General features: G+C 44.0%; 1 protein-coding gene across 2 annotated transcripts; it reads left to right on the forward strand.

Moving 5' to 3' along the window:
- Positions 1 to 3,273: 3,273 nt before the first annotated feature.
- LOC139408401 (centriolar satellite-associated tubulin polyglutamylase complex regulator 1) lies at positions 3,274 to 14,703 on the forward strand. Of its 2 annotated transcripts, XM_071152242.1 has the most exons (9): positions 3,274 to 3,499; positions 3,678 to 3,780; positions 4,045 to 4,175; positions 7,309 to 7,393; positions 12,170 to 12,255; positions 12,923 to 13,118; positions 13,697 to 13,806; positions 13,963 to 14,026; positions 14,170 to 14,703. In XM_071152242.1, exons 1-9 carry the CDS (start codon positions 3,439 to 3,441, stop codon positions 14,333 to 14,335), a joined length of 1,002 nt encoding a protein of 333 aa, XP_071008343.1. In that variant the 5' UTR covers positions 3,274 to 3,438; the 3' UTR covers positions 14,336 to 14,703. The 2 variants fall into 2 exon arrangements, with proteins under 2 accessions (XP_071008343.1, XP_071008353.1); XM_071152252.1 differs by lacking the exons at positions 7,309 to 7,393; positions 12,170 to 12,255 and having other exon boundaries at positions 3,319 to 3,499.
- The last annotated feature ends 68 nt before the right edge of the window (positions 14,704 to 14,771 follow it).

Below are 14,771 nucleotides of genomic sequence, written 5' to 3' on the forward strand. Positions count from 1 at the left end.
GGAAAGAAATTCCACACATTAACTTTTAAGAAGGCACACCTCAAGAAGCTGGTTGAAAGAATGCCAAGAGTGTGCAAAGATGTTATCAAGGCAAAGAGTGACTACTTTGAAGAATCTCAAATCTAAAATATATTTGGATTTATTTAACACTTTTTTGGTTACTACATGATTACATACGTGTTATTTAATGGTTTTGATGTCTTCACTATTCTTCTACAATGTAGCAAATAGTAAAAAATAAAGAAAAACCCTTGAATGAGTAAATTTGTCCAAGCGTTTGACTGGTACTGTATATATTTGTTTACTTTTTTGTATGATATGCTTTATTTATACAGGTGAGTCACTGAGTTAAGAATCTATTTTCCATACCTGACAACTATTCGCAGAACAGAGGAGTGTGTTTGTGACGGGGGGTGGGGGGGTGTTATCGATACAGCATTTTATTCCTGTTGTTCTGACCACATGCAAAATGTATTTGTCTTTGATTTATTTCTCTGAACTAATACAATAACCTCCATTGGTGAGGTCATTATGTGTAAAGAAATCAAGACAAATACATGCAAAAGTGGAAACATTATATCCATAAGGTATAACACGACAGACACATTGGGGCCAAAGAGAGTAAGAGCTGGGTGCCCTGAATAGAAAGAGAAGTAGTAGATATTCCTGATAAGTAACATCTTGATGCCACAGAATACTATTTTTATTTAATGTATTTGACATGTAAAGTTGGTTAAAGCACAACAAATAAATTCAAAATTGTGTAATTGTGTAATGTACTATAATATAATTGTATTATTAATAACCATTAATGAACCATTCTATAATTATCCTAAATGATCCTTAAATATAATTGTTATTTATTATAGGTGTCACCTTCCTTCTCCTCATTCACAGTGCCAAGACACGTAATATCATTTCTGCTTTCCTCTGTAAAACAGTTGGCCTAAAGACATAGCAATCGCTGGAATTTTTCAAATTTAGTTGATGATGAGCCAACATCAAAACACCCCCTCGGTTATGCAGGCATTCAAATAACTGAGTGCCTTACATTTTCCAAAGACCCACTCCTTTTTGGCGAATCTACCAAACGTTTTGATTTGATATTTTCTAGAGAACGTGGCGTTGAGAAGAGTGGCCTCTCAGTCCTCTCTGTACGATTGTCAGGGTGAACCTTGCTCATGCCATTGACAAGGACAATAACCAAGGTCCTGTAGCGGCACTTCATGGCAAACTTTCCCAGATGTGTTGTCATCTCCCAAATCCGACCAGGCAAGACCGAAAATGTCCAGTGTAATTAGATGGAGGGTCACTCCATCATTGTGGTCATTCCTGGAAAGGACAACCTACTCATGCTATGTGAGGTGGAGGTACATGCAACTCCTGCAGGTAATAGCCAATGACTGTCTTCACTGTTCATCTTCATCAGACAGTTGAACTCTTCCTGTATTTCATATAGACCGTTTCAATCTTTTTTTTAGATAGGAAATTAACTTTTCGACTACATCTGGCACATTTACAGAGATATGCATTGGCCCTGTCAAATACATTTAATAAAGTAAAGGAAACATTTTTGGTATTGTGGTAAGATTCCCTGCATGCTGTGTCAGTGAGTGCACCCGTGTCAAGAGTGAAATATTGTAAACTCTCTCTCTGTTTCAGACACACCCACCTCTGTGTCCTCCACTCAACCTTCCAAAATCCTCCTATCTTTTCTCCTCTTCTTCCCCAATATCCACTCATCTTCCTTCTTCTTCAACTAGTGCTTCAACTCCTCCATCTTCTCCCACACCCGCTCTCCTGCCCACCACCCCTCCTCCACTTCCTTCCTACAGTGTCCTCTTAAGGGGGAGGAAGGTGACAGTGGTGACGAAGAAGCTGTGTTGGTCCGACGCTCTGTTCTACTGTAGGGATTACTATGGGGACCTGCTCTATGTCCGCAGCAAGGATGAACATAGAGCGGTGGAGGATCTGCTGCGGCGCAGCGACCTGCCCTCCCTCACCCCCCCACTGTGGCTGGGCCTTCGCAGGTATTTACAGATGTGATGAGAACCTATTTGCCACACCCTGATGAAGGCTATTGGAAATGTTGGTAATAAATCCACAAGCAAGGAGAGATGAGTGTGCGACTTTTGTTTTTTCATTCTATGACCCTATGCAGGTACATCATCACAGACAGGTGGTGCTGGATGACCGGGGACCACATGGACTACAGACACTGGGAGGGAGTCACACACCCTAAGAAGGACTTCTCCAACCCCTGTGGAGCGTTGACCAACGGGTGAGTCTTCCTATGGGTGGAGCTGCGCTATGATGTCCATCACCCCTTCCTCTGCTACGCAGGTGAAGATGACAGAAATGCAATGCCTTACCGTCCCATGGTCACTCAGTGAACCTCAACAAACCTCTTTTCATCCTGTGTTTCAAATGACTTACTGTACCTCCAATACTTGAACTATGTGTTATGATGCTGTGTCTGAATGTTTAGTACCAAGATACCACGATTCCAAAATCCCTGTCTCGCCTTCCTCCTGAGTAACATCTCTCCTTTTCACTCCCTCTCTCAGATGCAGCACATAAAGATGCCTCATACAGATGCTTCAAAATGTAGATAATAGAGAGATAATAATAGAGAGAGATCAAATCCAATGTATTTATAAAGCCCTTTTTACATCAGCAGATGTCACATAGTGCTAATACAGAAACCCAGCCTAAAACTCCAAAGATCAAGCCTTTTTGTGAATCCTTTGTCTCTCTCTCCCTCAGGTGCTGAGGAAGGGGTCTAAAGAGTGTGGTTCTACAGCACCTACAGAGACAAACGGCCAGAGACAGGGTCTGTGGAAAGATAGTCCATCCATTGATTCAACCGGTAGTGGAGTAGTAGTGTTTGATAAAGATCTGTTGATAGATGCAGACAAGAGTGATTTATTATCCTTTTTAATGTACTTAGATGTTTTGTGTTGTCTTTAACTAAACATGGCCCTTAATTTAAATGTTAATATGACAAGCGGCAAAGGACGGTTTTGATAAAGTGATTGAAATTAGACGATTGAGGCTACTCAGGCCAACATACTTCATAGCTTGATGTATTGCATATACGGACTGCTTTAATAAATGTGTAATAAGCTATTTGAATTATTGTCCATTACATTAATAGTTCATCAATCACTTATTGTCCATTACATCAATAGACCCATGATTGTTGCCTTCTGTTTGTGGGTTACACTGGGAACCTTTCAGTGAATACCGATGTACCATGGGGGTTTAGTTGATAAAACCCCAAACATCCGGCACTGTTTCCCATGGAAACGAAGTCTGTGCCGAAACCTACCAAGGCTAGATCGCAACAGTAACATGAACATGCAATGTCAGCTATAAAATTCAAGTAGTGAATACATTAAAATATAAATATATAACCTTATAATTACGGACGCAGCAATGTGCACGAAAATGAATCCTGATCGTTTCAACCCTACCCTCTCAGTTGATGAGTACCTTGGTGAGTAGCTAACGTTAGCTAAACCAGGCAGCAGAGCCGTTAGGCCTATGGGTAGAGATATGCTGCTCTGCATTACACTTCCTTGTTAGCTAGCAACACCTGCATAAAAGGGCACCAATATTGGTTGGCCCAATGCTAAAAAATAGTTTGTACCTACTCACCCTCTCTCCTCTGGCAGCTGAGACCAACGTGCTTTTCTACCTGAACGATGCTGTGACCCAGCTTCTGGAGCACAAGGAGGAATACACCCAGTTTGGCATCGTCCGTTACTTTGCAGAATAGTACGTTTCTATTATATTCTACCAGTCTTGTTTCTTCAGAGCAGATCATGGTGTTGGTGGAATACGTTTCCCTGCCACGTTCCTCAAATCAATTAATCTTATTTCAAAGTTACTACATTGTAGCTACAGTGTAGCTATGTAGGTAGATATACATTCTTACATTAAACTGGTTATAGCCATCTCCTGTTTATGGATTATTATTATGTTTTTGTCAAATAATTGGACCTTATGTTGTATTTCACTTCCTTTGTGATTGGTTGACAGCTTTAGCAGTGTGAAGAACGGCAACCACGTACTGTTCAGAGAGTTTGGCTACATCAAGGCCACAGCTCATAACAGGGCCTCCTTCATCCGCGTCCTCTGGAGGTGCTTCCGACAGATCGGGAAGAATGGAGGTAGGCCTAATGAGTGTGTGTGTGTGTCTGTCTGTATGTGTGATGAGGTAACACTGTCTTTGAACATTTGGAAAATGTGAAAACAATTGAGTGAAAAAGTTACGATTGAAAACACAATGCTTATGGAATTATACTCGAGCTTCAGCTTCCTGCAAGGACCTCCTGTGTGTGTGTCAAATCAAAATCAAATCAAATTTTATTTGTCACATGCGCCGAGTACAACAGGTGTAGATCTTAAGGTGAAATGCTTACTTACAAGCCCTTAACCAACAATGCAGTTTTAAGAAAAATAAGTGTGAAGTAAAAAATAAAATAAAATAAAAGCAGCAGTAAAATAACAGTAGCGAGGCTATATACAGGGTTACCGGTACAGAGTCGATGTGAGGGGGCACCGGTTAGTTGAGGTAATTGAGATAATACGTACATGTAGGTAGATTTAAAGTGACTATGCATAGATAATAAACAGAGAGTTGCAGCAGCGTGGGGGGCAATGCAAATAGTCTTGGTAGCAATTTGATTAGCTGTTCAGGAGTTATGGCTTGGGGGTAGAAGCTGTTAAGAAGTCTTTTGGACCAAGACTTGGAGCTCCGGTACCGCTTGCCATGCGGTAGTAGAGAGAACAGTTTATGGGTGGCTGGAGTCTTGACAATTTTTGGGGCCTTCCTCTGACACCGCCTGGTATAGTGTTCCTGGATGGCAGGAATCTTGGCCCCAGTGATGTACAGGGCCGTACGCACTACCCTCTGTAGTGCCTTGCGGCCGTGCCTTGCCATACCAGGCAGTGATGCAACCAGTCAGGATGCTCTTGATGGTGCAGCGTTAGAACTTTTTGAGGATCTGAGGACCCATGCCAAATCTTTTCAGTCTCCTGAGAGGGAACAGGTTTTGTCGTGCCCACTTCACGACTGTCTTGCTGTGTTTGGACCATGATAGTGTGTTGGTGATATGGACACCAAGGACCTTGAAGCTCTCAACCTGCTCCACTATAGCCCCGTCGATGAGAATGGGGGCGTGCTCGGTCCTCCTTTTCTTGTAGTCCACGATTATCTCCTTTGTCTTGATCACATTGAGGGAGAGGCTGTTATCCTGGCACGACACGGCCAGGTCTCTGACCTCCTCCCTATAGTAGCCTAGTGGTTAGAGCGTTGGGCCAGTAACCAAAACGGTTGCTTGATCAAATCCCTGAGCTGACAAGGTAAAAATCAGTTGTTCTGCCCCTGAGCAAGGCAGTTAACCCACTGTTCCCGGGGCGCCAAAGACGTGGATGTTGATTAAGGCAGCCTCCCGCACTTCTCTAATTCAGAGGGATTGGGTTAAATGAGGAAGACACATTTCAGTTGAAGGCATTCAGTTGTACAACTGACTAGGTATCCCCCTTTCCCTTTATATTGTTGTCGGTGATCAGGCCTACCACTGTTGTGTCGTCGGCAAACTTAATGATGGTGTTGGCCATGCAGTCATGAGTGAACAGGGAGTACAGGAGGGGACTGAGAACACACCCCTGAGGGGCCCACGTGTTGAGGATCAGGGTGGTCGATGTGTTGTTACCTACTCTTACCACCTGGGGGCGGCCCGTCAGGAAGTCCTGGATCCAGTTGCAGAGGGTGGTGTTTTGTCCCAGGGTCCTTAGCTTAGTGATGAGCTTAGAGGGTACTATGTTGTTGAATGCTGAGCTGTAGTCAATGAATAGCATTCTCATATAGGTGTTCCTTTTGTCCAGGTGGGAAAGGGCAGTGTGGAGTGCAATAGAGATTACATCATCTGTGGATCTGTTGGGGCGGTATGCAAATTGGAGTGGGTCTAGGGTTTCTGGCATAATGTTGTTGATGTGAGCCATGACCAGCCTTTCAAAACACTTCATGGCTACAGACGTGAGTTCTACGGGTCGGTAGTCATTTAGGCAGGTTACCTTAGTGTTCTTGGGCACAGGGACTATGGTGGTCTGCTTGAAGCATGTTGGTATTACAGACTCAGTCAGGGACAGGTTGAAAATGTCAGTGAAGACACTTGCCAGTTGGTCAGCGCATGCTCGGAGTACACGTCCTGGTAATGTGAATGTTGACCTGTATAAAAGGTCTTACTCATCGGCTACGGAGAGCGTGATCACACAGTCTTCCGGAACAGCTAATGCTCTCAAGCATGTTTCAGTGTTGCTTGCCTCGAAGCGAGCATAGAAGTAATTTTGGTGGTCTAGTAGGCTCGTGTCACTGGGCAGCTCGCGGCTGTGTTTTCCTTTGTAGGTTGTAATAGTTTGCAAGCCTTGCCACATCCGACAAGCTTTGGAGCCGGTGTTGTACAATTCGATTTTAGTCCTGTATTGACGCTTTGCCTGTTTGAGGGTATAGCGCGATTTCTAATAAGCTTCTCGGTTAGAGTCCCGCTCCTTGAAAGCGGCAGCTCTACCCTTTAACTCAGTGTGGATGATGCCTGTAATCCATGGCTTCTGGTTAGGGTATGTACAGTCACTGTGGGGACGACATCATCGATTCACTTATTGATGAAGCCAGTGACTGATGTGGTGTAGTCCTCAATGCCATTGGTAGAATCCCGGAACATATTCCATCATTGCTAGCAAAACAGTCCTGTAGGTTAGCACCTGCTTCATCTGACCACTTTTTTATTGACCAAGTCACTGGTGCTTCCTGCTTTAGTTTTTGCTTGAAAGCAGGAATTAGGAGGATAGAATTATTGTCATATTTGCCAAATGGAGGACGAGGAAGAACTTTGTACACATCTCTGTATGGAGTAAAGGTGGTCTAGTGTTTTATCCCCTCTGGTTGCACATTTAACAGGCTGGTAGAAGTTAGGTAAAAACAGATTTAAGTTTCCCTGCATTAACGTCCCCAGCCACTAGGAGCGCCGCCTCTGGATGAGCTTTTTCCTGTTTGCTTATGGGCGTATACACCTCGTTGATGCGGTCTTAGTGCCAGCATCGGTTTGTGGTGGTAAATAGACAGCTACAAAGAATATAGATTAAAACGCTCTTGGTAAATAGTGTGGTCTACAGCTTATCATGAGATACTCTACCTCAGGTGAGCGAAACCTCGTCATTGAGTTATATAGATTAATGAATACCTCTGGTGTTGCTTGTCAGTGTTTATATATTTTATGTGCTTTTGTATGCTTGCTATAGACCTCCTGGCCATGTTGGAGTACAGCTCCCTTCTGCAGCTCCTCTGTCCAGACTTCCCAGTGGAGATGGTACAACATGCAGCAAGGTCTGATTTGGCATAATTTATTGATATTGTACAATATGTTAATTTAGCTACATTTAAGTTACATTACGTTCAGTGTGTTTCCATCTCTGTGAAATGGAATGCCAACACATGATTGTAAATATTTAAAGTATACACTATTTGTATTTGTATTTATTATGGATCCCTTTTAGCTGCTGCCAAGGCAGTTATACAATTTTAAAAACATTACAGTACATTCACAGATTTCACAACACACTGTGTGCCCCTCAGGCCACTACCTCACTCCACATATCTACAGTACAAAATCCATGTGTACCTGTTGTGGTAAACCGTGGGGTGTTGGGTTGAGCGTGCAGAGATTGACACAGAGACAGTGAGGCTTTAGTCTGGAAAAACAACTTTACTTAAGACAGAAAATGAATATATCAAAGAAATAACTCAGGTTTGCTCGGTCATCCGTCTCTCTCTTCTCTGGTGCCCGTCTCTCTCCCTTCTCTCCCGCGGTGTGCCATCGTGCTCCTTTTATTAAGCCTCCACGGCTGGTTGGCACTTTCGTCTAATTACCTCCACTTAGCTGTCAGTGTCGGGGTGCAAGCTCCCGTATTCCCAGCAGAGGGAGCCAACGTCACCTCACGTACCTCCCCTCTATTACCATCCCCCGGGGTAGACCTCCTGGGATACCACAGCGTGTGTATAGTGCGTATGTTATCGTGTGTGCGTGTAAAATCAAATCAAAGTTTATTTGTCACGTGTGCCGAATACAACAGGTGTAAACCTTACAGTAAAATCCTTACAGTGAAAAAAGGCATGTGTGTGTGTGTAGGTAAGTAACGAAATAAAACAACAGTAAAAAGACATTTGAAAAAAGAGTAGCAAGGCTATATACAGACACCTGTTAGTCAGGCTTATTGAAGTAGTATGTACATGTAGGTATCGTTAAAGTGACTATGCATATATGATGAACAGAGAGTAGCAGAAATGTAAAAAGAGGGGTTGGTGGGTGGTGGGACACAATGCAGATAGCCCGGTTAGCCAATGTGCGGGAGCACTGGTTGGTCGGGCCAATTTAGGTAGTATGTACATTAATGTATAGTTAAAGTGACTATGCATATAAGATAAACAGAGAGTAGCAACAGCGTAAAAGAGGGGTTGGGGGGCAGACAATGCAAATAGTTCGGGTAACCATTTGGTTACCTGTTCAGGAGTCTAATGGCTTGGGGGTAAAAACTGTTGAGAAGCCTTTTTGTCCTAGACTTGGCACTCCGGTACCGCGTGCCATGCGGTAGTAGAGAGAACAGTCTATGGCTGGGGTGGCTGGGGTCTTTGACAATTTTTAGGGCCTTCCTCTGACACCGCCTGGTGTAGAGGTCTTGGATGGCAGGCAGCTTTGCCACAGTGATGTACTGGGCCGTACGCACTACTCTCAGAAGTGCCTTGCGGTCGGAGGCCGAGCAATTGCCGTACCAGGCAGTGATGCAACCGGTCAGGATGTTCTCGATGTTGCAGCTGTAGAACCTTTTGAGGATTTCAGGTCCCATGCCAAATCTTTTTAGTTTCCTGAGGGGGAATAGGCTTTGTCGTGCCCTCTTCACGACTGTCTTGGTGTGTTTGGACCAATCTAGTTTGTTGTTGATGTGGACACCAAGGAATTTGAAGCTCTCAACCTGCTCCACTACTGCCCCATCGATGAGAATGGGGACATGCTCGGTGCTCCTTTTCCTGTAGTCCACAATCATCTCCTTAGTCTTGGTTATGTTGAGGGATAGGTTGTTATTCTCTGACCTCCCCCCTATAGGCTGTCTCGTCGTTGTTGGTGATCAGGCCTACCACTGTTGTGTCGTCAGCAAACTTAATGATGGTGTTGGAGTCGTGCCTGGCCATGCAGTCGTGGGTGAACAGGGAGTACAGGAGGGGACTGAGCACGCACCCCTGGGGAGCTCCAGTGTTGAGGATCAGCGTGGCAGATGTGTTGCTACCTACCCTCACCACCTGGGGGCGGCCTGTCAGGAAGTCCAGGATCCAGTTGCAGAGGGAGGTGTTTAGTCCCAGGATCCTTAGCTTGGTGATGAGCTTTGAGGGTACTATGGTGTTGAACGCTGAGCTGAAGTCAATGAACAGCATTCTCACATAGGTGTTCCTTTTGTCCAGGTGGGAAAGAGCAGTGTGGAGTGCAATAGAGATTGCATCATCTGTGGATCTGTTTGGGCGGTATGCAAATTGGAGTGGGTCTAGGGTTTATGGGATAATGGGGTTGATGTGAGCCATTACCAGCCTTTCAAAGCACTTCATGGTCTGTAGTCATTGAAGCAGGTTGTCTTTGTGTTCTTGGGCACTGCTTGAAGCATGTTGGTATTACAGACTCAATCAGGGACATGTTGAAAATGTCAGTGAAGACACCTGCCAGTTGGTCAGCACATGCCCGGAGCACATGTCCTGGTAATCCGTCTGGCCCCGCAGCCTTGTGTATGTTGACCTGTTTAAAGGTCTTACTCACGTCGGCTATGGAGAGCGTGATCACACAGTCGTCCGGAACAGCTGATGCTCTCATGCATGCCTCAGTGTTGCTTGCCTCGAAGCGAGCATAGAAGTGATTTAGCTCGTCTGGTAGGCTCGTGTCACTGGGCAGCTCACGGCTGGGTTTCCCTTTGTAGTCTGTAATAGTTTGCAAGCCCTGCCACATCCGACGAGCGTCGGAGCCGGTGTAGTATGATTCAATCTTAGCCCTGTATTGACGCTTTGCCTGTTTGATGTTTCGTCGCAGGGCATAGCGGGATTTCTTGTAAGCTTCCGGGTTAGAGTCCCGCACCTCGAAAGCGTTAGCTCTACCCTTTAGCTCAGTGCGAATGTTGCCTGTAATCCATGGCTTCTGGTTGGGGTATGTACGTACAGTCACTTTTGGGATGACGTCCTGCACTTATTGATAAAGCCAGTGACTGATGTGGTGTATTCCTCAATGTCATCGGAAGAATTCCGGAACATGTTCCAGTCTGTGATAGCAAAGCAGTCCTGTAGTTTAGCATCTGCTTCATCTGACCATTTTTTTATAGACCGAGTCACTGGTGCTTCCTGCTTTAATTTTTGCTTGTAAGCAGGAATCAGGAGGATAGAGTTGTGGTCGGATTTACCAAATGGAGGGCGAGGGAGAGCTTTGTACGCGTCTCTGTGTGTGGAGTACAGGTGATCTAGAATTGTTTCCCCCTCTGGTTGCACATTTAACATGTTGATAGAGATTTGGTAGAACTGATTTAAGTTTCCCCGCATTAAAGTCTCCGGCCACTAGGAGCGCCGCCTCTGTGTGAGTGGTTTTCTGTTTGCTTATTTCCTTATACAGCTGACTTAGTGCGGTCTTAGTGCCAGCATCTGTCTGTGGTGGTAAATAAACAGCCACGAAAAGTATAGCTGAGAACTCTCTAGGCAAGTAGTGTGGCCTGCAGTTTATCACAATATACTCAACTTCAGGCGAGCAAAATCTAGAGACTTCCTTAGATTTCGTGCACCAGCTGTTGTTTACAAATATGCACAGTTGTCTTCTGCGGGTCCGGACGAGGCATTCGGCTCTTTGTCCTCTGCGTCGCTTCCTTTTGCGAATAATTGGGATGTCTGCCCTGTGGGGTGTTTGGAAAATATCGTGTGAGTCCTGCTGTTGAAGAAATCTTTGTCTAATCCGAGGTGAGTGATCGCTGTCCTGATATCCAGAAGCTCTTTTCTTCTGTAAGATACGGTTGCAGAAACATTATGAACAAAATAATTTACAAATATTGCGAAAAAAAACCCCACATGATAGCACAATTGGTTAGGAGACCGTAAAACGGCGGCCAACTCCTCGGCGGCCATCTCCTCCGGCGCCATTTTTTATATGTGTGTGTGTGTGTATGCATGTGTCTGTGCCTATGTTTGTGTTGCTTCACAGTCCCTGCTGTTCCATAAGGTGTTTATTTAATCTGTTTTTGAAATCTAATTGTACTGCTTGCGTCAGTTACTTGATGTGGAATAGAGTTACATGTAGTCATGGCTCTATGTAGTACTGTGCGCCTCCCATAGTCTGTTCTGGACTTGGGAACTGTGAAGACACGTCTTGTGGCATGTGTTGTGGGGGTATGCATGGGTGTCCGAGCTGTGCACCAGTAGTTCAAACAGACAGCTCGGGTGCATTCAACATTCAACACCTCTCATAAATACAAGTAGTGATGAAGCCAATCTCTCCTCCACTTTGAGCCAGGAGAGATTGACATGCATATTATTAATATTAGCTCTCTGTGTACATCCAAGGGCCAGCCGTGCTGCCCTGTTCTGAACCAATTGCAATGTTCCTAATTCCTTTTTTGTGGCCCCTGACTACACAACTGAATAGTAGTCCAGGTGCGACAAAACTAAGGCCTGTAGGAGCTTAACTCTTTGTTAAGTGTTGCAGTAATTTCAGTTGCTGTAGTAGCTGACATGTATTGTTGAGTCATCTTCATACATAGACACGCTGGCTTTACTCAAAGCCAGTGGCATGTCATTAGTAAAGATTGAAAAAAGTAATGAGCCTAGACAGTTGCCCTGGGGAATTCCTGATTCTACCTGGATTATGTTGGAGGCTTCCATTAAAGAACACCCTCTGTGTTCTGTTAGGCAGGTAACTCTTTATCCACAATATAGCAGGGGGTGTAAAGCCATAACACATACGGTTTTCCAGCAGCAGACTATGATCGATAATGTCAAAAGCCGCACTGAAGTCTAACAAAACAGCCCCCACAATCATCTTTTTATCATCAACACTATGACTATATCCAACTGATATCTCTTTCAACACAGGATAGTGCTAATGGATGATGCCATGGACTGCCTCATGTCCTTCTCGGATTTCCTCTTCTCTTTCCAAATCCAGTTCTACTTCGAAGGTAAGTACATCTGTATAAACCAATGACGAGAGAACTTGGTTTACCACTCTGTACCTGACACGATGATCAAATCAAATCAAACTTTATTTGTCACATGCCGAATACAACAGGTGTGTTTCACCTTACCGTGAAATGCTTACTTACAAGTCCTTAACCAACAGTGCAGTTCAAGAAAGAGGGACGAAAATATTTACCAAATAAACTAAAGTAAAAAAGAATAACAAGTAACACAATGTATATAGTCCGGTGGCCATTTGATTAATTGTTCAGCAGCCTTATGGCTTGGGGGTAGAAGCTGTTAAGAAGCCTTTTGGTCCTAGACTTGGCGCTCCGGTACCGCTTGCCGTGCGGTAGCAGAGAGAACAGTCTTATGACTTTGGTGACTGGAGTCTTTGACAATTTTTGGGGCTTTCCTCTGACACCGCCTAGTATATAGGTCCTGGATGGCAGGAATCTTGGCCCCAGTGATGTACTGGGCCGTACGCACTACCCTCTGCAGCGCCATATAGTCTGATGCAGAGAGCAGTTGCCATACCAGGCGGTGCTGCAACCGGTTACATAAACTCTAATGCTAGAGCACTAGATCCTTTTCAGACTCTAACTGGGTAGACTCTAGGTTGTACTGTGTCACCTGAAATCCTGTATTCCTTTTACTTTCCACTAACAGAGTTCCTGGAGAGTATTGCCGTGATCTACCAGGACCTGCTGTCAGGGAAAAGCCCCAACACTGTGATCGTCCCAACCTCTACCTCAGTGGAACAGCTCCCCCAGGTGGCCACAGAGGAAACTGAGGCCCAGGAAGGAGTGGACTCCTCTGTCTTTTTAGAGTGCATCGAGGTGCTTTGTGAAAGGTTCAAACACAAGTAAGAAATAGTTCCATGATTACAATACATCTAAATAAATATTGTGACTAGCCTACAATGACAATATAAACAAACATTCAATGATTCTCAAGTAACACCAGCACTCGGGAGAAGATCATACCGGGGGGTCAAATTAAGTTGTATTGAACTACTAGGGTACATAACTCCTGATTAGAGATGCTCTATGTTGAAATCACTCTACCATTTCCTGGTTGCTAAAAATCGAATAGTTTGCCTAATATCAGTTTATGTGATAAAACAAGCAAGTATAGTGTAGAGAATCATTGTACCATCTAAACAGCTTTTAAATATATTTTCCAAACCCCAAAATGTTGTAATTTCAGCTGTTTGAAGCTTTTGTACAAAACTGAAAGTAAAGGACGCAAAAACTAAACTTGAAAACAGGAAGTATAGAAATAGTGCTCATAGAACAGATCTACTGCATCTTAGACTTTCTTTCATTTGGGAATGACAGATCTATAACACACATTTCTATGAATTTGGTCAGGTCACCGAAAAAGTTACATATTGCCGCTTTAAGTTAGAGTGATTTATTGATCTTGTGTGTTTCTCCATAGCCATCCTTCTACATCTGCCATTAGAGAGGTTCTGGAGCTAACACAGAGAGTGACATTCTATGGCTTTGTGATGGCTCTGGTCAGACATGAGGGCATCAACCAGGACATTGGTGAGAACTAGCCTACTGTGTCGTTATCTATTGATAACAAAGACTATTGTTCCAATAATGAAATAGAACTACAATGCATTACAATAAATGTACCCTAAAAGGCTTTTCATTTAATCACTGTTTATCTAGTGTTTGTAATTGAGTTGACCTTGCTAGGTGCCCTACCAAACAAGTCAGAGCTTCTCATTGACCCTGAGATGGACCAGGAAGTGGAGAAACTGTGAGTAAACTGGAGCACATAATGTACCATAATCAAAACCTACATTTGCCCATGTTTCTAGTAGTACTGTGTATCCTCTACTCTCAACAGGATTAAATAATATTATATTGTAATATGTTATTATATCTCTATGCTCTCTACAGCATTGCCCAGATCGCTATCAGTCCTACATCCAACAGCAGCAGCAGTGTACCAGGACACAAGGAGCCCCCTAGGAAGGCCTCCCCACGCAAGTCCCTTCACCACCGCAAGAGGATCGAGATGGAGAGTGACGGATCCACCGAGGAGACTGACTCCTCAGAGAACTGAGCCTGGACTGAGGCTGACCTCCCAATGGCCTCCCATTAACACACTTATACTTCCACTGGCGGACTAAACTTGCCATTAACCCTGTTACAACTATAGTGTCTGTGTTACAACGGAGTAGGCTTATTAGGCTTATTACTCTAGGCAAACTTTCAGTAGAACTGCTATATATTTAGTACTATGAGAACCTGTCTGTCTGAGAAGTGTGAAAGTTTTATTTTACGATCTCTGCAGGTTGGAACTGTAATTCTGTGTTCCCTACCTGGTAACACGCATTCTTGTATGTATTTATTTATGATGTGATATATCTGTATGTCATTTATGATTACCAACCCTGTATCACCTAATATAAAAATTGTTGCTGTGTGTCACAATGTCGCCCATGGCAATAATGTCTCACTGCATGGCCAGGAAGATTTTTACACCTCAGTCTACCTCT

The sequence above is a fragment of the Oncorhynchus clarkii genome, chromosome 1, assembly GCF_045791955.1.
Source record: "Oncorhynchus clarkii lewisi isolate Uvic-CL-2024 chromosome 1, UVic_Ocla_1.0, whole genome shotgun sequence".
Lineage (NCBI taxonomy): Eukaryota > Metazoa > Chordata > Actinopteri > Salmoniformes > Salmonidae > Oncorhynchus > Oncorhynchus clarkii.

Coding starts and splice junctions, on each gene's coding strand:
- LOC139408401 (XM_071152242.1), top strand. CDS start 3,439: ATGTGCACGAAAATGAATCCTGATCGTTTCAACCCTACCCTCTCAGTT. Junction 3,781..4,044: donor GTCCGTTACTTTGCAGAATA/GTACGTTTCTAT, acceptor ATTGGTTGACAG/CTTTAGCAGTGTGAAGAACG. Junction 4,176..7,308: donor ACAGATCGGGAAGAATGGAG/GTAGGCCTAATG, acceptor TGCTTGCTATAG/ACCTCCTGGCCATGTTGGAG.